The following is a 25,953-nucleotide window of genomic DNA, read 5'->3' on the forward strand; positions in this document are numbered from 1 at the left end:
TTGATTTTAAACATTTTATTATGGAAGCTTTCAAACACATTAAAGAAGTAGAAAATAGAAAATATTAGAACAATGACCCCCCCCCCAAAAAAAAAACAAACCACTACCCTTCAGTAATTAACATTTTACTACTCTACTTCCCAACTCTCTGTGCCAATTCTTTTTCTTTTGCTGGAGTCTTCTAATGCAAATGCAGTATCTTACCATTTCATAAATATAGAAGTATGTATCTCTAATACTTAGAACCTTTTATTTTTTAATAACCACAATAACATTATCCCTAACAAAATGCGTATTTCTAAATATCATCTAATACTCAGTGCGTGTCCACATTTTCCCCAGTGTCTCCAAAATGTCTTTTTACATTTTGTGTAAACTAGGTCCAAGTAATGCCCATGTACTGAATTTAGTTGATAGGTCTCTTAGGTCTCTTTTAATCAATTAACAGTTGCCCTTACCTTTTCTTTTTCATATCACTCATTAAGTTGAAGAAATCAGATCATTTATTTTGTAGAATTTTACAGTTCTGGGTCTGCTTGGCTGCTTCCTTCTGGTGCCATTTACTTTGTTCAGCTATTCCCCAAATTCTTGTTTTAAAGAATTTGATTTAAAGGTTTGCTTTCTTCAGTTGTTTTGGCAGTAAGGCTTTGTAGGTGGTGGTGTGTACTTCCTATTGCATTTTATCAGGAGGTGGATATTGTCTGATAGTCCCACTTTTATAGAGGTTAAAATTGATCAAAGGGCTCAGAGGTAGTCAGCTTGATAAATCCATTGTAAAGTTCTCACTATAAAATATTTCACTCAATAGTGTTAATATCGACTGAAGATCATTTTCTGGACCCATTATTCTACTAGGGAACTAGAAAATAGTGATTTTTCTAATCCTATCATTCTGTTTATTTGTAATGATTATTTAAAAAAACAAACAAACCCTTTTAATTTGATGAGCTTTTGGTGGCCCTGAAACTTGGTCCACATGGAAAAAGCAAAAGAAGTGCTCATTTTTCTCCTTATCAATTTTCAGGATGAGTTGGTACCCAAGCATCTTCCATTGCTGACTAAACTGTGTAGCTGTGACCAAGTAAACTATCAAACTACTAGGGGGATCATGTCAAAAGACCCAACTCCCACTGGTTGAAGATGGGGCAATTTGATCAAACAGAAAACTGACTACAAAGGAAATGTTTTTTCTTTTATACAAGAGTTTTACACACACACATGCACACACAATATTAAACTTCCAACTGGTGAGTTTCCTGCCATCTTTTTAATAATTTCAAATTCATCTTTAACAGTGGTCAAACAACAGGGATTGCAAAACATTTACTTTTTGGAATTTATTATGGGAAACTAATTCCGTATTTTTTCTGATCCTTCAACAGTTGTAATCTTAACCTCACCTTCATGAAATTCATAAGGTTTCTTTTAAGCATGAAACTACTGACGCAGCTCAAATGCTCAAATGATGAAGAACTTCTCACTTTCCATATAACGTCCTAGATTTTATCTGGAATAAATTATCTTAAATTTAATTAAGTGCTGAGCAGTGACATGAGGCATTTCTACATTTACTACTTCTATAGTATATTTTTTTCATATGAGTTCACTAATACTAATGATAACGACTGTAGATAATATTTACAGAAAACATGCTATGTGGCTGCTATTTTTCCAAGCATTAGCTAATTAATCCTCAAGACAATCCTGTCACATAGTGTTGGCAGGCTGACTCTGAAATGGTTCCTACATTGTGGTATTCATACTCTTGTGTAATCCTCTACAATCTCTACCCTTGAGTGTGGGGTAGCCCAGTAACTTGGTTCTAATCAGTAGAGGACAGCAAAGGTGTTATTTTGGTGATTAGATCACATACGATTATAGCTTCTGTGATGCTAGCAGGCTCTACCACATTCTTGACTTGCACACTTAATAAGCAGCCATTTGAAGAAGCCCATGTAGCATGGAACTAAGGTCAGCCTTCAACCAACAGCCAACTAGAAACTGTGGACCTCAGTGCAATAGCTGACAACCATGTGAGGCTGAAAGTGGATCCCTTCCCCTGTTAGACCTTCAGATGAGACCCAACCCTGGCTGAAACCTTTAGTTTAGCTTTGTGAGACCCTAAAGGAGAAGCCCCAACTAAGTTATGTCCAGACACTTGACCTATAGAAATTATGAGATAATAAGTATTATTTTAAGCTACTAGGTTTGTGGTAATTTATTATACAGCAATAAATAACTAATATACATAGGTACTATTATCACCATTTTACAAGTGAGCAAAATGAGGCACAGAAGTTTAAGTACCTTGTCCAATAACACACTGGTAATAAAGTGGTGAAATGGGATAATGACAGATAAGGCTAAAGTTTTTCCTACATTCATTGTATTATTCCCTCAAATGAATTTGCCAAAGATAAACATCTGAAAGGTGATGGAAGGCTTTTAAAGCAACATTTTTTCCCAAGAATATAAAATTTCTTACACTTAGTTGAAGCATGAAACAAATTTCTCAAAAATGAATTTTCTGATATTGTTACATAATGTACAATTGAAGGCCTTCTTGTTTTAAACTCCATTATGAATTTTCTGATGTTGAGTAAGGTGTGAATGCTGTCTAAAGGCCTTCTTACATTCCTTACATTTGTAGGGTTTCTCCCCAGTATGAATTCTCTGGTGTTGAGTAAGGAATGAATAAAGTCTAAAAGCCTTACCACATTCCTTACATTCATAAGGTTTCTCACCCGTATGAATACTCTGATGCTGAGTAAGTTGTGAGAGCAGTCTAAAAGGTTTTCTACATTCCTTACATTCATAGGGTTTCTCACCAGTATGAATACTCTGATGTTGGGTAAGTTGTGAGAGCAATCTAAAGGCCTTCCCACACTCTTCACATTCATACGGTCTCTCACCAATATGAATGCTCTGATGTGAAATAAGTTGTGAGTAACTACTAAAGGTCTTCCAGCATTCCATACATTCATAGGGTTTCTCACGAGTATGGATTCTCTGATGGCGAACAAGTTGCTGCCTTAGTCTAAAAGTCTTTCCACATTCCTTACATTCATAGGGTTTCTCACCAGTATGAATACTCTGATGGACAGTAAGTTGTTGGCATATTCTAAAAGCCTTTCCACATTCCTTACATTCATAAGGTTTCTCACCAAAATGAATTTTCTGATGTACTCTAAGGTCTGGACCACATACAAAGGCTTTCCCACATTCCTTACACTCATAGAGCTTCTCAGCAGTATGAAGTCTCTGATGTCGAGTAAGATGTGTACACTGCCTAAAGGTCTTCCCACATGCCTTACATTCATAGGGTTTCTCACCAGTGTGAATTCTCTGATGTCGAGCAAGTTGCTGATGCACTCTGAAGGCTTTTCCACACTCCTTACATTCATAGGGTTTTTCACCAGTGTGAAGCCTCTGATGTTGAGTAAGTTCTTGGAGCACTGTAAAGGCCTTTCCACATTCCTTACATTCATAGGGCTTCTCACCAGTATGAAGTTTGTGATGTCGGATAAGGTGTGCACGCTGTCTAAATGCCTGCCCGCATTCCTTACATTTATAAGGTTTCTCCCCAGTATGAATTCTCAGGTGTTGACTAAGTGTTGAGCGGCGAATAAAAGTCTTCCTACATTCCTTACATTCATACAACTTTTCTCCATTTTGAATTCTCTGATATTCAGCAAGAAAATTATGCTTTTTGTAAGTGGTCATTTTTTCAGAAGTAATTTTCACTTGCCCAAAATATCCCTCTTGTGGTTCCTTTTGCCCCTCAATCTTGCCTTTGCATTCCCAATCATTTCTAAAAAGGGAGTCCTGAAGACTGTAACTTTTAATTCTTTCCATTATCTCCCACTGGAATGAATATATTTCATAAATGTCCTTTTCTGGAGATAAAGTATTGGTCCTGTATCTGGACTCCAAATCTGAAAGAAAACAAGAAGGCAAACATACACTGTTTTCTTGTGACAGAAGAAAGCAAGCTTCTACAGAGAAATAAAAGGCACCTAAAATAATGCCTATTACAAGTGAATGGATTAGATATCTCTAAAACAGGCATTTCTGCTACAATACCACATATGTGTACTGAAAAAACCCCTTATCTTCTGCAAAATTACACACCAAAAAATTAAGAGCTTATGAAGAAAACATGGCTGGAGAAGACCACTCAAACCTATGCAACTTTATTGGCAGAGCACTAACAAATATAATAATTGATATCTTAAGAGATAACTCAAAAGGCAGCTCAACATGGCTGAAGGACACTTCATGGATACTAAAATGCCCCAAAATAAAGTGGAAATGCTGGATTTCAAGTGCTGAGACATTGCAGTGGCGGGTGGGGGGGGGGGGGGAGCCCTGAGCCAGTGAGGCTACCATTAAGGTGGGAATAAAATAAAATGTAACCTGTCTTCAGCTAGAAGCCATGCAAGATTGATGGTATATATCTCTGGGGAGACAGCCCTTGGTGCAGACACTTACTAATATTCTTCATGTAGAGGTGAAAGGGCATCCAACAATAAAGCATCAAGTTGAAGGCTTTTGCCTTTCCTGCTGAATGCTGTAAGTCTACTTCTATTCTGGCTTCATTCAAGTAGGAAAATTGCCTGTGAACCAACTAACTTTCATATTATACTGTTATTCCCTATTTCATATCACTATTAAGCTAATTTGTATTGTGCGTTATTAATTATATTATGGAACAGACCGTATTCTCCTACATTAAAAAAAAAAAAATGGTAAAGGAAACACAGAGAACAGAGTCCAGGATTGGAGGTAAGCCTGGTGATTAGGGACACAAGTTAAATCAGAGTAAGAATCACCTGAAGATTTCTTAAAACTATACATACAGAGGTATTTTTTTAATATATATTTTTTTAACATTTATTTATTTTTGAGAGACAGAGACAGAGCCTGAGTGGGGGAGGGGCAGAAAGAGGGAGACACAGAATCTGAAGCAGGCTCCAGGCTCTGAGCTGGCAGCACAGAGCCTGACACAGGGCTCAAATTCACAAACTGTGAGATCATGACCTGAGCTGATGTTGGATGCCTAACCGATTGAGCCACCCAGGCACCCCTCAGAGGTATTTTTAAAGGAATGAAACCTAATCTGCAGGATTGAGTCCTGGGCATGTTTTGCTTTGTACTTATTTATATTCTCCAGCAAATGATTCAAGTGCTCATCAATATTTGAGTCTCTCTACTTAAATGTTTTTAATAACTTCTCTTTAGAATTAGAATCAAATATAAATACCTGAGCAGAGATAATAAGACTTCTGCTATCAAAACTCCTCTCTCATTTGGCTGTTCATGCCACAAGCCTCTTTTCAGCTCACAAAAGGTACTACCACTGTCCCCATTAAATAGGACCGTTCACAGGTTGTTCCCAACTGCATGGTTGGCTTCCCTTCATCATCAGGTCTCAATCAACAATCACTTCAGAAAAGCTATTCCTGCCGATCCTGTTTAAAACTATGCACTTTATACTCTATCCCAGCAAAGCGTTGCTCTTCTTCTTCCCAATTTTGGAATATTTATTAATTTTCTCATTTGTTATTCCATTAGTTTCTTACCCCTAAGCTTCCTTAGCGGCAGAAGTAATCTCTAAGTTCATTTACCATAAGTAATCTCTAAGTTCATTTACCATTACATAACAAACCCCATTCAAGAAACAAAACAGATGAACATACGGGAAGGGAGAAAAAAAGAGGAGAGGGAAACAAACCACGAGAGACTCTTAACGACAGAGAACAAACTAAGGGGTGATGGAGGGAGCTGGGTGGGGGATGGACTAGATGGGTGATAGGTATTAAAGAGGGTACTTGTTATGATGAGCACTGGGTGTAGTATGCAAGTGATGAATCACACTGAATTCTACTTCCAAAACCAATATTGCACTGTATGTTCACTAAAATTTAAATAAAAAGTAAAAGATATATAAATAAATAACCCCAAATACACAATAAATGTTACTCATTTAATTCCCATAACTACATAATCACTAACAGATATGTGTATCTGTTTCTAATCTTTTATTTATTTATTATCTTTTTGATATTTATTTATTTTGGTAGAGGGAGAAGGTGAGCAAGGGAGGGGCAGAGAGAGAGGGAAACAGAGAGAATCCCAAGCAGGCTCTGCACTGACAGATGCAGGGCTCGAACCCACGAACTATAAGATGATGATCTGAGCAGAAATCAAGAGTCGGACACTTAACCTACTAAGCCACACAGGTGCCCCTCTAATCTTTTAAAATGTACTACAATAGGGGTGCCTGGCTGGCTCAGTTGGTGGAGCATGTGACTCTTGATCTCAGAGTTGTGAATTTGAGACCCATGTCGGGAATAGAGTTTACTTAAAAAAAAAGTACAATGATTTACTTCTCTCTGCTAGAGTTTATACTATTATCAATGCTACATTTGCTCCAATTTTTGTTTCTTCATACCTCTTCTAGGTGCTCCTTCCCATTCCTACATACCCAAAGCAATTTTTGTACTTCTTAGAAAACTATCTCAAATATTAAAAAAAAAAATTTTTTTTTAATGTTTATTTATTTCTGAGACAGAGAGAGACAGAGCATGAGTGGGGAGAGGGGCAGACAGAGAGGGAGACACAGAATCTGAAGCAGGCTCCAGGCTCTGAGTTGTCAGCACAGAGCACGATGCGAGACTCAAACTCACAAACCGTGAGATCATGACCTGAGCTGAAGTCGGGGTCAGGGCTCAACCGACTGAGCCACCCAGGCGCCCCTCAAATATTTTTTAATCACACTAACAGTGAAAGGCTTATGAATTCCTGAACAAAAAGGCATGGGCAGATATTGAGTATAGCAGAATGACTGTCAAATATGGAATGGTACCTGGGATCACCTGAGTGCAAAAGAGTAAAAAATAAAGGCTATGTTGGATAAAGGTCCAAAGATAGTGATCCAGATGGGGGACTTGCATGAGAAAATCTAAATGTTGAATGAAGTAAGCAAAGATATGGGGAGATGTGGGATAGGAGAGATAAGAAACTTTTTTTCTGTGACTACAGTACAAATCTATAAAACTGCTGGAATGGCTCAAACAAAAGTCTGATCACTGTGAACCAAAATAAGAAATAATACAATCATAAAACCAAGAGACATCTTCACACTTCAAGTTAAAAAAAAAAAAAAAAAAAACCCTTTACCAAGTAAAGAAAATTGTAGACTATCTAGAAAATAATATTGAAAATACTAGATTACCAAGAATCTACAAAATACACTATAGATCTTAGAAGAATTCATCAATGCATTTAAATTCTTAGAATAAAGAAAAGAAATATGAGTATCCCAGTCAAAAGTTAGAAAAAGAATAAAAAAGTATACGAAGGAACTCAGAGGAGGAAATACAATAAAAGCAAAATTTCATTGATTAGATAACAGAAAAAAAAAGAAATTAACACAAATTAAAAACCTAGGTTGTTTGAAAAAAGTCAGTGAAACCTATTAACCATTTGCTAAAAAAAAAAATAAAAAAAATGAAGCCACTCAAACAAAGTAAAAAACAGCAACTAGGTATTCAGGAACAACTCACCATGGGTATCTCTCATTTTTGCACATCGTGCAAGAAGTATTAACTGCCTTTGTTCTGGACTATCTTTTAAAGAATGTTTGTATAACCAACAACCTTGGAAGGTAGGGATAGTATTTCTCTCTGGATCAATAGGCAGGTTTGCTAACTGTTCAATATAATAAAGGTAGTATCTCCCTCAGAGCAAAGGTCACTCATGCTTATTGCCCATTATTAAAGATTTGGGTTCTCTACCTTCAGGGTTCTTCTCTTATTATGCAGCTCACTGCATGTTCAAGTATCCTTCTAGACCCATGCACATCACTCCCATGGGGTTTGTGGGCAAAATAGGAATGATGCAAATATGTTGATGTTCATGCCATTTGTTGTGCCGTTTTATTGTTGAGCAATAAAATCCTCATCTTTGGTTTAGGACTCTTGTATCTTTTGCCAGCATCCATGACACTGCAGCAGGCTAACTTGTTAGCTTGCATGTAGGGTAAAATTGCAGATGCTTCACAGTTCTTGACACTAACAAATAATTAACAAAACAGAATATTTTGAAAATCATAAGGAACTACCATGCCAATAAAGGGTAATTTTCTTTTAAAAATTTTTTAAGTTTTTGTTTATGTATTTGAGAGAGAGAGAGAGAGACAGCATGAACAGGGGAGGAGCAGAGAGAGGGAGAGAAAGAATATCAAGCAGGCTCTGCCCTGTGACACGGGGCTCAAACCCACAAACTGCGAGATCATGACCTGAGCCAAAATCAAGAGCTCAACACTCAACCAACTGAGTCACTCAGGTGCCCCTAAAGGATAATTTTCTAAGGAAATATAAAGCAATCAAAGACCTAAAAACTACTCTGAAGATTATAAAAACTTTAGAAAGCACAGAGCCCAATTATAAAATGGCCCAGAACATTACAAAAAAGAATAAATTCCAAGTTATTTTAAAGTGAGTTTAAAAATGAAACAAAAACCTAGTAAACTATATGTCAATATCACTTACAAAAATTCATTCAAAAACACCTACAGCACATGAAAGAAAATACAGAACTAATTGTGGCTTATTTTAGGAATGCAAGGGCAGTTCAATACTAGGAAATCTAAAATAATTTATCACATTAATTATTCTAAGGATAAAAAATCATGTAATTGTTTCTACAGACACTGGAAAGGTATCCCACATAATTCAGCACTCATTCCTTATTTTTAAAGCACTCAAAATAACAGGAATGTATAGTTACTTCCTTAACATGATAAAATATATTTCTTCATCAGAAAGCCAGATTTAGCTTAGTGAGGAAACACTGGGGACATGAAGAGACTTTGAAACTATTCTTTTTTCTTTTTAAAGTAGGTTTCCATAATTTGGCTATTGTTGAATGGATAAAGAAATTGTGGTTTATATACACAATGGAATACTACGTGGCAATGAGAAAGAATGAAATATGGCAGCATGGATGGAACTGGAGAGTGTTAGGCTAAGTAAAATAAGTCATACGGAGAAAGACAGATACCATATGTTTTCACTCTTATGTGGATCCTGAGCAACTTAACAGAAGACCATGGGGGAGGGGAAGGAAAAAAAAAAAAAAAACGGTTAGAGAGGGAGGGAGCCAAAACGTAAGAGACTCTTAAAAACTGAGAACTGAGGGTTGATGGGGGGTGTGGGGGGGTGATGGGTATTGAGGAGGGCACCTGTTGGGATGAGCCCTGGGTGTTGTATGGAAACCAATTTGACAATAAATTTCATATTTAAAATAAATAAATAAATAAATAAAATTAAAAATTAAAAAAAAAGTCATGTGCCTTAACTTTGGATAATCATCCTAATCATCCTGGCCTTCTTGCTTTTCCTCAAACACAAAACTTCCAACTCCCAACCCAAGGCTGTTACATTTGCTGTTCTATCAGAACTTTTTTTTTTTTAATGTTTGTTTATTTTTGAGAGAGGGTGAAAGAGAGACAGAGCGTAAGTGGTGGAGGGGCAAAGAGAGAGAGGAAGAGTCAGAATCCGAAGCAGGCTCTAGGCTCTGAGTTGTTAGCACAGAGCCTGACGTGACGTGGGGCTCGAACTCACAACTGTGAGATCATGACCTGAACCAAAGTCAGATGCCGAACTGACTGAGCCACCCAGATGCCCCTAGATCTGCTTTTGCTTTAGATATTCCTATAACCTGAGTTCTTTTTCATGTCTCCACTCAACTATTGCCTCCTCAAAAAGCCTAACCAGCCTAAAATAAACCTGTCTACGCCTGCTAATTTCTATTCCCTTACTCTTCTCACTTTTTTAAGCTTGAGAGAGACAGAGCACATGCACACAGGCGGGGGAGGGGAGGGGAGAGAGAGAATCCTAAGCAGGCTCTGTGCTGTCAGTGCAGAGCCTGATGCACGGCTCCATCTCCAGAGTGAGACACTTAACCGACTGAGTCTCCCAAGAGCCCCTCACTTTTCTTAATAATACTTGTCACCACCTAATATTATTTATTCATTTACTTGTTTACTTAATGTCCTACTCCTGTTAAAACATAAACTGACTGCTGGAACCTATCATTCTTGTTCACAATTGTTCCACTGGTGTCCAGCACAGTGCTAGATTGGGTACTCAATGAACGAATACATTTTTAGGCAACCAAAGACATTTAAACTAATCAAAACAGAACCTGGAAAGAAACTGGATCCTATATAGATAGATATTGCTATGCACTGAACTGTGTCCTTCCAAAGTTATACACTAAAGCCCTAACCAGCCAATATGACTGTATTCGGCAATAGTGCTTTTAGAGGTAATTAAGGTTAAATGAAGTCATCAGGCTCCTAATCCAATAGGACTGGTGGCCTTGTTAAGAGATCTGTCTCTCTCTCTCTCTCTCTGGCATATGAGGACAATATGAGAAGGGATGATCTGCAAGCCGGGAAGACAGCCCTTACTGGAGCACCCAAATGCTAATCTCAGATTTCCAGCCTCCACAACTATAGGAAAGCAAGTTTCTGTTGTTTAAATCACCCCATCTATTGTATTTTGTTATGGCAGCTCAAGTTAATATAACGGATTCAGATATAAATGAATTATAATCACTGATCATAAAAAAGAGTAGCCCCTCTCTTTGTTTAAATCTTTTACTCATCATCCCTAATGGGACATTTTTGTTTACTTCTTAGTTTAAAATAACTGTAGATTCTTAGGAGGCTACAAAGAAATAACAGCAAAGTCTCACGCAACCTTCACCCAGCCTCTCTCAATGTTAACATCTTACATAACCATAGAATAATAGTCAAACCAAGAATTAACACTGGTATAATCCATAGAGCTCATTTAGATTTCACCAGTTATACACGCCCTTGTGTGTATGTAGAGTTGACCCCTGAATAATGCAGGGTTAGGGATGCCAACTCCCCATGCAATTGAAAATCTGAGTAAACTTTTGACTCCCCAGAAACAACTAATAGCCTAGTGTTGACCAGAAGCCTTACTGATACAGTAAACATTTGATTAACACATATTTTATATGTGATAGTATATACTGTATTCTTATGATAAAGTGAGCTAGAAAATGTTAAGAGAAACATAAAGAAGAAAAACATGGAAGAGACAATCCATTTATAGTATTGTACTATATTTATTGGAAAAAATCCATGTATAAGTGGACCCACACAGTTCAAATGCATATTGTTCAAGGCTCAACTGTATATGGTCCTATGCAATTTAAAAATTTTATCATGTAAGGTGGGTGCCTGGGTGGCACAGTCAGTTAAATGTCTGCCTTCAACTCAGGTCATGACCTCACAGTTTGTGAGGTGGAGCCCCGTGTCGGGTTCTCTGCTGTCCTCGGAGAGTCTGCTTCAGATCCTTTGTCCCCCTCTCTCTTTGCCCCTTCCCCACCACCCACCAATAAAAAAAAAAAAAAACCAAAAAACTTAAAAGATTTATCATAAACTTGAATAATCACCATCACAAACAAGATACTCACTGTACCATAACCACAAGACTCCCTTGTGTTATTCCTTTATGGCCCTAAACACCCCTTCACTTTTCTATATCCTAACCCTTGGCAATGATTAATTCATTTTCATCTCTACAATTTAAAAAAAATTTTTTTAAATGTTTATTCATATTTATTTTTGACAGAGAGAGAGAGAGAGAGAGAGAGAGAGAGAGAGAGACAAAGCATGAGTGGGGGAGGGGCAGAGAGAGAGGAAGACACAGAATCAGAAGCAGGCTCCAGACTCTGAGCTGTCAGCACAGAGCCTGACATGGGGCTTGAACTCACAGAACACGAGATCATGATCTGAGCCGAAGTTGGACGCTCAACCGACTGAGCCACCCAGGCGCCCCTCTACAATTTTGATATTTCATAAATGTTACATAATTAAGGTCATGTGGTATATAACTTTTTGTGATTGGTTTTTCTCACTCAGCATAATTACCTTGAGATTCACAATTACCTTGAGGTTCACTTAAGCTATCGTGTCTATCAATAGTTTCTTTCTTTTTATTGCTGAGCATTATTCCATGGTATAGATGTAACTTTTACCCATTCTTATTTGGGTTATCATTATGGTGTTGAATTGTAGTATATGTTGTTCCTTTGTTGGATATGTTTTCTTGCTATTTTCTCTCAGTCTGTGACTTATCTATTTTTATTGGTATAATTTTTTTACTGGTATATTAAAGTTTTCAATTTGGATAAGGTCTGATTTGTCAATTTTTTATTTTTATGGTTATTGCCTTTACCTAAGAAGCCTTTGCTTACTACTAAGTCATTCTCCTAGTTTTCCTCTAAAAGCTTTATATTTAGCTTTCATATATTTTTTAAAGGTGATTTTTAATTTTTTCTACTAATTCCTACACCCAACATGGGGCTCAAACCCCAAGATCAAGAGTCACATGCTTCTCCAACTGAACTAGCCAGGCACCCCTAGCTTTCATATTTTTTATATAAAATTCATATTTAGTTTTAAAACTTTTTATTTTTTATATTTAACTTTTTTTGAGAGAGATAGTGAGCGAGCATGTGAAATTTGGGGAGGGAAAGAGAATTTCAAGCAGGCTCCACGCTCAGCACAAACAATGATGTGGGGTTCAATCCCACGACCCTGGGATCATGACCTGAGCTGAAATCAATGGTCAGATGCTCAACCGACTGAGCCACCTGGCACCCGTATAGTTAACTTCTATATCTGGCTTTTCTTTAAAAAAATTTTTTTTAACATTTATTTATTTTTGAGAGACAGAGAGAGACAGAGCATGAGCAGAGGAGGGGCAGAGAGAGAGGGAGACACAGAATCCAAAGCAGGTTCCAGGCTCCAAGCTGTCAGCACAGAGCCCGACATGGGGCTCGAACCCACAAACCATGAGATCATGACCTGAGCTGAAGTCCTGAGCTGAAGTTGGACGCTTAACCAACAGAGCCACCCAGGCACCCCTATATCTGGCTTTTTATATTTTTTATGTTTAGTTTTTATATTTAAGTCTAAAATGCATCCTAAATTAATTTTTTTAAGTTTATTTCTTTATTTTGAGAGAGAGAGAGTGCATGAGCTGGGAAGGAACAGAGAGAGATGGAGACAGAGAAACACAAGCAGGCCCTGTGCTGTCAGCACACAGCTTGATGCAGGGCTCAAACTCAAAACTGTGAGATCATGACCTGAACTGAAATCAAGAGTCAGACGCTTAATAGACTGAGCCACCCAGGCACCCCCATCTTAAATTAATTTTTGAATGAAGTAGAGGTCAAGACTGGTTTTCCCGGTTATTCCAGCACCATTTGTTGAAAAAAAATTTCCTTTCCTCAAAAGGAAAAAAATAAATGGTCTTTTAAGTATGTGTAAGTTCCACCTCTAGGATCTCTGTTCTGTCCTGTTTGTTGATCTAATACTTATCTTCTACTTATACCTTATCTAATACTCAATGTCTTGATTACCATAGTTATATAATACATCTTGAAGTATCTTGAAGTCATGTAGTCTAAGTCCTATAACATATTCTTCCTTTTCCAAGATTACTTTAGAAATGCTAAGTCCATTGTTTTGCCATATAGATTTTGGAATCAGATTCTTAAAATCTATAAAATTGACATTTTAACAATACTGAGTTTTCTCATCCCCAAAAAGATCTCTCTTCATTTCAGGTCTTTCTCTTAGGAATGTTCCATGACTTTTAGCATAGAGGTCTTACATGTTTTATCAAATTTATTCCTTAGTATTTTTGTTGACACTATTGTAAACTGACTTAATTTGCTTGCAATTTTTTAATTGACTTAATTTACCTTACTTTCCTAATTTTTTCACTACCAGTATATAAAAATATAATTGATTTTTGTATATTAACCTTGCATCCTGTGATCTTACTGTGATCATTACTTTGAGTACTTGTTTTGATTCGTTAGGATTTTCTATGTATATAATCATGCAATCTCCAAAGAGAGTTTAACTTCTTTTTTATTTTATGTCTCTTATTTTTCTTGTTGTATTGCAATGCTAGGACCTTCAATACAGTGTTAAGCAGATATGGGAAACGTAGGCACTCTTGTCTTGCTCCCAATCTTAGGGGGGAATTCTTTAATCAAGTATGATGAAGTTTATAATGTAGTAAATTTTTTTTAGCAGTATTTTTTGAGGAAGCTCCCTTCAGTTTTTGGTTTCCTGAAAATTTTTATCATGAATGGATGTTGAATTTTGTTATATACTATTTTTACATCTATGGACACGATCACATGGTTTCCCTCATTTCTGTTAATACAGCGAATTACACATAATTTTTTTTACATTAATTCTAGAATGTTAAACCAAGCTTGCATTCCTGGAATAAACTGTACTTGATCATTTTTATATATTACTGAATATGACTTACTAATATTTTCTTATGATTTTACATCTATGTTCATGAAGGATAATAAGTCTGCAATTTTTCCCCCGTTTAGTGATTTCCTTGTCAGGACACACTGTAACATTTATGCTATTCTCAGAAAATGAGTTGAGAGCTCTTTCCTCTTATGAAGGAATTTGTTAACATTGCTGGTATTTCTTCCTTAAATATTTAATAGAATTCACCAGTGAAGCCATGTGGGCCTGGTGTTTTCTTTGTGGAAAGATTTCTGATTATGAATTAAATTATTTTAATAGATATAAAGTTACTTGTATTTTTTTTCTTGTGTCAGTTCTGGTAATTACGTTTTTCAAGGAATTTTTCCATTTCACTTAAGATGTCCATTTTATTGGCATAAAATTATTCATGGCATTCTTTTATTATTCTTTTAATGGCTATAGGATGTGAAGCAATAACTCTGTTACTCTTTCATTCCTAGTGTTAAAAACTGATGTTGTGTTTCTTTTTTTCTTTTTTTTAGAACATGTGTTGCCAAAGTGAGCACTTTTTTTCTAAATGAGTCAAGCTAGGTATTTACCAATTTTGTTGATCTTTTCAAGAAATCAACTTTTGGCTTTATTAATTTTCTTCTACTTTTTCTATCTTGTTGATTTCACCTCATATTTATTATCATCTTTTTTTCTTCCATTGAGAATAGCTGCTCTCTTTGTAGTAGGAGAAAAATATGAGAGATGAGAAGAGTTGTAATACAGGTCAACAGGCAGCTCCTTTGGAGTCTAGTCTTAAAAGATTTTCATTTGGGAGCGCCTGGATGGTTCAGTTCGTTAAGCGTCCAACTTCAGCTCAGGTCATGATCTCATGGTTCATGAGTTTGAGCCCCATGTTGGGCTCTGTGCTGACAGCTCAGAGCCTGGAGCTTGCTTTGGATTTTGTGTCTCCCTCTCTCTCTGCCCTCCCCTGCTTGCACTCTGTCTCTCTCTTTCTCTCTCAAAAATAAATAAACATTAAAAAAAAAAAGATTTTAATTTGTTTCCCAGGTCTCAGGCCTTTTCTCCATAGGCCATGGGCTCTCAAAGAGAGATTTCCAACAACCTCTCAAGGCTAACAGGTTTAGCTATTACCTGTAGTAATTAATTCCCCATCCTGCTCAGCCCTCACTCACCAGGGTAGTGTCTTCTGGTCCCTTCCCTTATAACCATCCAGGGCTCCTTCCCTTCATCCAATAAGGTAATCACATCTGGTTTAGAAATGGAAGGTTCTGCTTAAAAGGTAATGTGACATGAAACTGTAAGTCCAAAAGTCAGGTTCAAATTTGGTTAAATTTGTCATTAATTACAGATCAAAATGGTACTTTATAGAGCCTAAGAGCGAAGAAATGCAAGGGAGTTGAAGAACACTCATATTAGGGTAACCTTAGGAACAGATGGTTAAGAACAGGCCTTAATATAATTTAAACTCATACAAACTCTCTTGAGAGGCAGTAAGAATCTGGATCCAGACTGCCTGAATTCAAATCCTGCCTTTGTTGCTGTGTTACCTCAGCAAATTATTAACCTCTTATACCTAAGTTTTCTCATCTGAAATGAGGATAATGATAGTAGATTTCTTACAGAGTTGTGATAATTAATTAATAATGCACAATACTAAGAATAGTATCTAAGCACAAGTATATGCAGTTATATGTATATATACATATAATATGTGAGTGTATTAACTTTTTTATCATTATCAGTTTGCTGAAAGGAGAGTTATCTTCCTGACACATCTTCTGATCCTTTATAGGATTATCCATTCAATGTTAAGTGCAAAGTTCTTAGATTTTAAATTTCAACCACAAAGCATGTAGAACTGAATACCTCTGTTATAAGAAACAGAATGCATTTACTTGAAGTTTGTGAATCCATTTCGTGCTGTATAAGCTCTACAGGCTCCCCTGGTTTTTAGACAGACTCAAAACCCCTGTGTTTAGGTATTCTTCTTGCAGGTGGATTAGGAAAGAGTGTTGAGCATTTGAATCAAATCTGGGCTCAAATATAATATAAAATCTGATTTCTTGGATAATGCTTCTGTTGTAAGCAATCCAGAATTCAAACCCAGTCCCTTGGATATCAGTGAAACAAGGAAATTACAGAGACTGGAGAAAACATGAAGGATATAGCAGGATGAAAGCAATGAAGTGGCCTATTTCCAAACTAACAAAGCTGAAACCATTCCTTTGGAACACAGAGAAAAAAAATATCTTGTTTCTCAAATCATAGTCCTGAAATTGGCAGAAGAGAAAGCCAACGTAATTTGGGATAAATAGCCTTACCTAGTGAGATGAAATTACTATAATTCTCCCACATCACATCCCTATATAAGTCTCTTTGAGCCGAGTCCAGGAATTCCCATTCTTCCTGTGAGAAGTCTATGGCCACATCCCTGAATGTCACTGAACCCTGAAAAAAAAACAAACAGAAACAAAAAACACCTCATGTATTACCTGTGAAAATAAATGAAATATTTCTTAAAAGAAAAGACGACTTAAAAGATCGAGGACTGCAATGCAGAGAAGGGGCCACATAACAAGCAAATAGGGTAGGGCTAAAAATGTATGTATAGGGAACAGTAAGAAAATTGGTATCACTGAAGCACAGTGCTGCGTGTCTTGAATAGTCCTGTGGTTGAAGATAAGATTAATTTTCTACCCCAAAATATCTGGAAATGAATAAAATGACCCAAAAAAGTCCCAATTAAATGAAACCGTATACACAAGCCTTCAGCAAGCTATGTGTCTCCACCACAAATTCATGGAAAATATGTCTTCCACCTTCTTTGCCCTTTAATGATCATGAAAAAAATATTGATAAAAACTGCTCCCAAACGTACAATAATACCTCTTCTAAGAAAACAGACTCAAGTTAATCATAAAGTTAGATTTTCCCTAGAAGGACCAATTCTTTTTTTTTTACATGTTTTTATTTATTTTTGAGACAGAGAGAGACAGAGCATGAGCAGCGGAGGGGCAGAGAGAGAGGGAGACACAGAATCTGAAGCAGGCTCCAGGCTCTGAGCTGTCAGCACAGAGCCCAATGCAGGGCTCGAACTCATGGAGTGTGAGATCATGACCTGAGCTAAAGCTGGACGCTCAACCGACTGAGCCACCCAGGCGCCCCAAGGACCAATTCTTTAGTAAACTTTAAAATAATTGCTACATGCCAGTCCACATTTTTAATATATCAGATTCAACCACTCTCTTTTCCTATTCAGATATTTTATTTCAATACAATTTCAAAAATCTGCCTCAGCTCTCACAGCCTACATTGTCTATTACTTATGCACCTAGATGACCTTACTCTTTATCATCTACCACCCCTCACCGAACACCCTTCCTCATACCTAGTTAGAGGACACTGAACCATGATGATATCACCCTGGACCAGTGTTTTCACTAAGGCATGATTTTACTCCCCAGAAGACAACTGACCATGTATGGAGACAGTTTTGGTCGTCACGACTGGGGGGAAAGGGTGTGAGTGTTACAGGCATCTAGTTGGTAAAGGCCAGGGATACTCTGAGACATTCCACAATGTAAAAGACAGCCCCCACAATAAAAGATTCTCTGGCTCAAAATATTAATAGTCCCAAGGTTGAGAAACCTTGCTCTAAACCAGTACATCCTATAAAACTACACAAGGAACTTTGCTCCTGGTATTCTTCTCTCAGGGTTTACAGGAGATGATTCTTGATCTCTCTATTCGCAGTTCTGCTGATTACTTCCGAATCACAGGCACTGGCGAGGGAGAGATCCCTTGCCCTAATCAGCATGAGGTGGCTCAATACCGGATGCTGGACAGATGAGATTGACAGCATTTATTAGACATGTATACTCACAGCCCGGGGTAGGAGGGCACCACACATCATGCAGGGCCACACAGGGGTTGCACTCAGGAATGGAGTGAACAAGCAGGGTCTGTGGGAGGCAGGCTTTGTAGTAAAAAGAGGGTAAGGTGTCCCTGATTCCCACAGAATGTGACTGGCTTGTCTGAATAATTCTGTGCGCTGGCAGGAAGGTGAAACCCTTTACAGTGAGAACCAGGAAGGGTTTAGGTCATCTGCCTGATAGGAAAACTAGCTGTGGGGAGTCTTTTCTGCTCTGACAAGAGCAGGGAACTCACATTTAGGCCTCTGGAGCCCTGATAAAGGCACAGAATGTGACTGGCTTGTCTGAATAATTCTGTGCGCTCGCAGGAAGGTGAAACCCTTTACAGTGAGAACCAGGAAGGGTTTAGGTCATCTGCCTGATAGGAAAACTAGCTGTGGCGAGTCTTTTCTGCTCTGACAAGAGCAGGGAACTCACATTTAGGCCTCTGGAGCCCTGATAAAGGTATCAGGTCAGCACATGAAATGTTATGCCTTACAATACAAGGCCCCAATTACAGCCCTTACCTAATCCACCCAATCCGAAAAGCCTTTCATACCATAAGATCTCAACACATACAGAGACTGAGACCAATCAATACTAAGCCTCATCATATGTACTTGGAAAACAAGTCTGTGGAGAAATCTGGAGTTTTCCCTGTAAACAAATAGGACCAAATTCTCTTTCATCAAACCACAGATCTTCAGAGAAAATTCAAAACAAGGATCTCTCACTTAATACCAATAACCCATCCCTGAATATCAGACATTCTAATACTACATCATCAAACAGGTGCCTATTTTCCCATCACTTAGAAGCAAAGAATTACACTGCATTATAAATCAATTCCAAGTCTCCAACTAGCCTCCATTTCCCTCCAGTATAGAATTACAGTACACATGGGTTACTGAGCACACATCTTTTGTATTTTGTCTCTTTTACTGAATTCACTTTTCTCACTTGCTTTGTTTCTTTCCCCACAATTTCTTCAATACTTTCCCAACTTTTTAGAAACTCATTTTATACTACACAGGGGCTACATGTTAAGTGCGCTATGAAAATGCATTTCTAACAAGAACATAACAACAGGATGTCTCACACTCAGTATGCTGTTCTGACACCTCCTTTATCACCAGCAGCACCAGATACACACATCCTCTTTAATGATATCTGTATGCATCTCAAAACATCTGCAGATGGTTCTAACAGTCTAGCAACTATGTTTGAAATATAACGAGACTCTCCCACACATTATTTTTCGTTAAAAAAAAGGCGGCACTGAACTATATAATTTCACTTACACAAAGTTCTAAAAATGGCAAATTCATTTACGGTGTTAGAAGTCAGGACAGTGGTTGTATCTGAGCTGGGTGGGTAGGGAGTGACTGAAAGAGGGGGCATCTGAGGTACTTGTAATATTCTCTTTCTCAACCTGAGTGCTGACAGCATAGATGTGCTCAATTTATGATAATTCATTCAGCTACACACTTATGATTCATGCACTTTCCTCTATGTATGTTATATGCCAATAAAAAGTTCAAAAAACTTTGAAACGATGTCAAATTGTGTATTGGGGACACAAATTTTTCCTACATAAAACCAGACAAAAAATCATTGTATTCAGAGAAATAAACTTACTCTGAAGTTTAAATATTAAAATCAAAAGCTGTTTATTGGGAAATGTTAACAAGGGGACATTCTGCAGAGAATGCCTGCATTTTTCTCAAGGCATTTCACTTTTGCTTGCTCATGGCTCTTGACAGATTTTGTAGTAGCTAGGAGACAGTTCACATCAGTGGAAAAAATGGAAGGGCATATAGATAGGACACTGGGCTGTCGGTCCCCAATCCTCACAGGAATGACAGCACGTTCTTGGATGGAGTTCTGTTAAATAAGAAGTTTCAAGATAAGGAACAAGTATGTACACATGACCTAGAAATTAACAATATTTCAAAAAGGAAAAAAAAAAACAACATAACTTACATGGGCCATGGTTTCAAAATGCAAGAACTGGTCAGTCCTTTTCAAGATTTCCCTTCGGAGAACCGCAGAGTCCAGATAAGCCAGATCTGGAAGACAAAGAGGCCATGAAAGCAAATGTACCTCAGAGATTCCAAAAGGACTTAATGTGAGCTTTTTTCTTTTCCACTCCTACTTCCTAACTACTCCCCACTACTCTACTCACTCTGATCCCATACCCACAAAACCTGGAGGAGAGTAGAAGTCTGAAGAAATCCAAGCCCTGAAGGAACCCAGCTGAACAATAATGGATTTGATGTAAAAGCCCAAATACTTCTGAGGACTTGTGACCAGTTTCCTATCTAGTAATGTGGATCTGGTCCTGACATCGGACTCCTCCTCCCTCCAGTACAAATTTTCAGGGCTGAGAAAACGCGATACCATCCATATACGGCCTCTTGAGCCCTCCAGGATCCTGTCTGAACTTCCTAAATACGAAGACTGAAAACCACAGACTGAGCCTGGCAGCTGCTACCACTGTAAAACTGCACTGGCCTTTCCCCAGCCAAGACACTCACTACTCTGTTTCCCAATCAAGACCTCTCATACCATGACAGCCTGTGCACGTTCCCCCTCTCTTTCAGTATCCAAGGTGGAGACAAGGGGATCCCTGATCACTGCAGTCAGTCAACCACCACCACTCATTGAGAACTGTTACATGCTGGGTGCTTTATATACATCACCTGATGACCCTCAGCACTGCTCTGCAATGTATTCTCATCTCTCAAGAGATCAGGAAACTAATGCTCAAGGGAGAAATCGTTTGCCCAAAGTCACAGCTATTAAGTGGCAAAGCTTTGTCTTGAGCCCACATTTCTCTAACTAAAACACTACCTTTCAACTTTAGGTTTTTGCCTCTCAAGACTAGATTTCTATTTCATTGAGAGGAACCTGACCAAGGGCAATTCAATAAAAAATAGAAATAACCTTTCAAAAGATATTAAACCTCACTACTAATTACGAAGATGTATATAAAGCAAAAAAAAATTATTTTTACAGTGACATGACTGGAAGGTCTAAAAGACTGATGATGTCCCTTATTAGCAAGGTCATGAGAAAATGGACACTACCTTGGCCCAAATTTAGAACTATGTGAGGCAGCATTTAAATGTTATAACTATATAAACCCTGTGAACCAGTTCCCAGAGCTTCACTTGAGACTACAGGAACTAGTCCTAGAGTTCCTGGGTGGCTCAGGTGGTTGAGCGTCTGACTTCTGCTCAGGTCATGATCTCATGGTTCATGAGTTTGAGTCCCGCATCGGGCTCTGCATTGGCAGTGTGGAGCCTGCCTAGGATTGGGCACCTGGGTGGCTCAGTCAGTTAAGTGTTCAACTTCGGCACAGGTCATTATCTCACAGTTTCGTGAATTCGAGCCCCATGTTGGGCTTTGTGCTGACAGCGTGGAGCCTGGAGCCTGCTTCGAATTCTGCGTATCCCTCACTCTCTGCTCCTCCCCCGCTTGCACTCTCTCTCTCTTAAATATAAATAAACATTACCCAAAAAATAAAGGAACTACTCACACATGTACATGAAGATGCCTGCAGAGATATGCTGACAGATAAGGTTTACAATGAATAAAAGCTGAAAAGAATCTAACTGGGAAAATTATTAAACAGTAGTGCATCTACACCACTGAAAACTAGGCAAATATTAAAAAGTGATGATGTTGGGTGCCTGGGTGGCTCAGTCGGTTAAGCGTCCGACTTTGGCTCAGGTCATGATCTCGGGGTCTGTGAGTTTGAGCTCTGCATCGGGCTCTGTGCTGACAGCCTGGAGCCTGCTTCAGATTCTGTCTCCCTCTCTCTCTGCCCTTCCCCGGCTCATGCTCTGTCTCTCTCTCTGTCAAAAATAAACCTTAAAAAAATTTTTTTTAAAGTGATAATGTTGCCCTAATTTTGATGAAATGGGTGAAACCAGTGTGTTTACAAAAAAATCCCAACATCTGTAGTATTACACTATTTTGACAGAAAAAATCACATGTATGCCTAGGAGAAACAGTTAAAATGTTTACAGTTAAGAGCCAGCAACACACACCACCACATTAAACATATTAAAGCACATAAATACTTCAAATAAGGAAAAGATTTTCTCATTTCAAGGTTTTCTTTCAGTCTTCTGTTGACCTGAGGAAAAAAAAAAACTCAGGATATTCTAAGAACAGCTGTTTTTCCTGAGTGACTTCTTTTTTACTTCACCTTTTAATTCATGAACCAAGTCTATGACTGAATTTGCCCATGTATGCTGGAGTACTATCTAGACATCAATGGTAAAAAGTCCCTGACTGATGTATTTTAAGTACTGACAGCTGTCTCATCACTGCTTCCTTTCATATCTTAGAAATGACTTCATTTTGCTTCTGAGCCAATCCACTAGGCTAAGATGCCTATGAAGCCTCCAACAACTATTGTATTTCCTTGCCCTACTAGTCTGACTTTGCATAAATCATCATTAAAATAAAAACTGTGAGACATTAACTATACTGGAATCAAAATAAAATTAAAAAAAAAAAACCTATGTGACAAATCTTTTTTTTATAAATTCTTTTTTTTCATGTTTCAGTTTTTTTTTTAAGTTTGTTTATTTTTGAGGAAGAAGGGGGGAGAGAGAGAGAGAGACAGCACAAGCAGGAGAGACACAGAATTCGAAGCAGACTCCAGGCTCTGAGCTGTTAGCACTGAGCCCAACTCGGGGCTGAAAGCCACACACCATGAGACCATGACCTGAACCAAAGTCAGACACTCAACCAAATGAGCCACCCAGGCGCCCCAGCATAAATCTTACTGTAGGAAATCCATTACCTCCAGACCTCATAGCTTCAGTATAATCTGGACAAAACTTGATGATTCTTGCTGTCATCAGATTAATATCTCTTCCTTCAATCATGAAAGGTTACCGAGTAAGGCAGGAAGAATTTTTTTAAGTATGCATAATGATGAGACTTGGTATACTGTTATAATTACTAAAATGGGCTTTGGTGTGACACTTCCAGGATATAAATCTCAGCTCTGATAGTTATTAACTGTGTGATCTTGGACATGTTACTTAACTTTTCAGCCTTAGTCGCCTCCTATAAAAAAAAAAGTTGATAATTATAAATTCTATCTCAAAGGGTTATTATAAGAATTAAATAAGACACTACATATAAGAAAGCACTTAAAGTAGCAAATAAACATTAAATAAAAGTCAGCTATAGCACTGAAGATGAAGAATACTATATACTCTTCTTTCCCTAATTATTAAAGAAAATTATCTTCTGCTCTTTTCTTCTTCCATAAAAAATTTGAGCTTCTCAGCCTTGCTCTTTCTTACAATGCTAATAAATTTCAAACTTCATATTGATAAGCAATTCCTCTTGATTAACAACAATTTACAAAAGGGAGTATGTGGATGGATGAAGCAAATGTGAAAAAAATGGAATTACAACATAATAGTAACTATTAAATCTACTGAACACTTTTTATGTGTCAAGCATTATCTGAGGACTTTATTTTTTATTTTTGTAATTTTTATTTATTTTTGAGAGAGAGAGAGACAGAGTGCGAGTGGGGGAGGGGCAGAGAGAGAGACGGAGACACAGAATTTTTTTTAAACGTCTCATCCGAGCTGTCAGCACAGACCCTGATGAGGGGCTGGAACTCACGAACTGATGATGACCTGAGCCGAAGTTGGACGCCCAAAGACTGAGCCACCCAAGTGCCCCCTTAAGGACTTTATATATATTAATTCACCTATTCAAAGCAATCCTATACAGTAGGTTCTGTCATTATCCTCTTAAAGATGAAAGAACTGTAGCACAAAGAAATGAAATAAATTACTCCGATTCACCCAGCTCTGACAGTTTTAGGACTAGAACACTGGTAATTTAGTACCATAACTAAACTGCCTCTCATAAAACCACATAAATATATGGCCTGAAACAACTCATGTTGTCAAAAACTTCAAACCATTTCTCAAATTTCTACCAGCATCTTCTATTCCCTTCCCTTGTTAACACAGTACTCTCCCTTAAAAACCCTGTCACATTGCAACTCCTTACAAGCCTCAAAAGCAGAAAACCCTGTCACCGATTAAACCATCTCCAAACTTTCCCTGCTTGTGAATTCAGGGCAGAGGTGAAGATCAAAGACACCTAGCATATGATTCCAACTGAACTGTAATCCTCTCAACAAATCAAAGCCTAAAATAAAGCTCTGCAGTTGGCCTCCCTTCAGGAGGTTTACTTGCAAGCCATTTAAATGATTAGAAAGCAACAGCTCACAGGAGGAATTAAATGACTGCCAAATGTTCATGTGAATACCCACAGGAGAGGAGGCAGGAAGTAACCTCATCACCCCTATCATTCACTGGGAAAGAAGAGCAAAGCTCCAGGTCTACGGATAGTATATTTCCCGTGTTAAAGCCTAACCAGTTAAAGACTACCCGGAACAAGCCTGTACAGTCCAACAAAATCAGATTTATTGATTTAAGAGAGGGAGGAAATTCCACAGGATGGGTTGGAATGCAATGGAGGAGGAGAAGAAAAGCTCTTTTGTAAAGGGTTGAGTTCCAACTGAAGGACTTTGAAGAGAATGTATGGGAAGCGGGGAACAATTCTAGAATGGTTGCAGTTTCTGAGGTAAGACTAGGAAAGGCTGGGATTAATTGGAGACTAAGTGCTATCTTGAAGGGAGGGTAGTTTAGCAATTGGGTATCTCCAGTAATAAAAATAAAAAATAGCAAAGCAAGTGTGGAGCTTCACTGGTAAAACAGCTGTAATCTCTCAAAGAGGGAGTTGTGATCGCATTTTACAGTTGCTGCATGAAATAATAATTTCTATTTTGCAGCTGGCTTTATCTGTCTCCTGTCTCCCGGCCTGATTAATGCAAATGCTTTTTCTCTTTTCAGTCCGCACTGGTTTTTATTCTTTCTCAGGAGACTCAAAGGTTTTAAACCATGCACAGAAAAATAAAAGTTACATTTCACGGAACAAAGAAATACAAATTCGTCCTGATATACTTTAGATAGACAAATAGATATAGACATAAAAATGGTTATTTCCTCTTTCTCTCCTTCCTAAAGATCAGCAGGATTGGGGGAAAAAAGACGGGAATCTTGAGACACTGAGCCTTTCTTGGAACTCAGCCCGACCTGGCTAACTCAGAACACACCCCCGCTATCACACTTGCTCCCACCATCACCACGCACATAACCCGATGGAAATTAAAGAGGGAGCCGGGAGGTAAAGCTCAGCCTTCAGAGAAAGGCCGAGTACAAAGGCCACGTCCGGAATCCGTCTCCGAATTTCCTTTACGAGGGAGCTCTGATTAAACCGTGGTTCTGAGAGCAGCAGTTCTCGAAACCGTCTTTTTGTTGGGGGCCTTCACTCTGGGGTTCCTGCATCTAACTCGAAGCCATTCTGGGCCGAGAAATCTGTGCGGCCCTTAAGCGGAAAGGGAAAGGACGCCTCAGGGCACCCAATGCCCAGTAGCGTCACAAATTCCACAGTCACTGCAACCCAGTTCACACAGAAGCCCGCGCCACCCCCGCGCCGCCCCCGCGCCCATTTCCTCAATGCACGCGACCAACTCACCTCTCGGAGCCGACACCAGCAAGAAAGCCGGAAGGAAACTACGAGCAGAGGCCTGTGGGAAATGTAGTCTTCGGTAGGGAGGGC

At 38.3% G+C, this 25,953-nt stretch overlaps 1 protein-coding gene across 6 annotated transcripts; it reads right to left on the reverse strand.

Moving 5' to 3' along the window:
* Positions 1-614: 614 nt before the first annotated feature.
* On the reverse strand, positions 615-25,916 carry ZFP14 (ZFP14 zinc finger protein). 6 transcript variants are annotated; one of them, XM_078439043.2, is made up of 6 exons: positions 25,870-25,886; positions 23,348-23,367; positions 20,263-20,348; positions 16,690-16,816; positions 15,541-15,639; positions 615-3,935 (listed from the first exon to the last, which is right to left on the reverse strand). In XM_078439043.2, exons 3-6 carry the CDS (start codon positions 20,269-20,271, stop codon positions 2,569-2,571), a joined length of 1,602 nt encoding a protein of 533 aa, XP_078295169.1. In that variant the 5' UTR covers positions 20,272-20,348; positions 23,348-23,367; positions 25,870-25,886; the 3' UTR covers positions 615-2,568. The 6 variants fall into 6 exon arrangements, with proteins under 6 accessions (XP_078295169.1, XP_078295168.1, XP_060508060.1 ...); XM_078439042.2 differs by lacking the exon at positions 23,348-23,367 and having other exon boundaries at positions 25,870-25,916; XM_060652077.3 differs by lacking the exons at positions 23,348-23,367; positions 25,870-25,886 and adding an exon at positions 23,099-23,338 and having other exon boundaries at positions 15,541-15,615.
* Between the last annotated feature and the right edge of the window lie 37 nt (positions 25,917-25,953).

Source organism: Panthera onca, chromosome E2 (genome assembly GCF_046562875.1).
Source record: "Panthera onca isolate mPanOnc1 chromosome E2, mPanOnc1 haplotype 2, whole genome shotgun sequence".
NCBI lineage: Eukaryota > Metazoa > Chordata > Mammalia > Carnivora > Felidae > Panthera > Panthera onca.

Bases quoted from the DNA above. Each gene is read 5' to 3' on its own strand.
- ZFP14 (XM_060652075.3), bottom strand. From the start codon at position 23,183: ATGATTGAAGGAAGAGATATTAATCTGATGACAGCAAGAATCATCAAG. The intron at 15,640-16,689 runs GTAAGGCTATTT...TTACCTTTTAAG, and splicing joins TAGTAATTTCATCTCACTAG to CAGAACCTTCCATTTCTAAA. The intron at 3,936-15,540 runs GTGAGTGAGGGC...GTTTTCTTTCAG, and splicing joins GACCAGAAGACACTACCCTG to ATTTGGAGTCCAGATACAGG.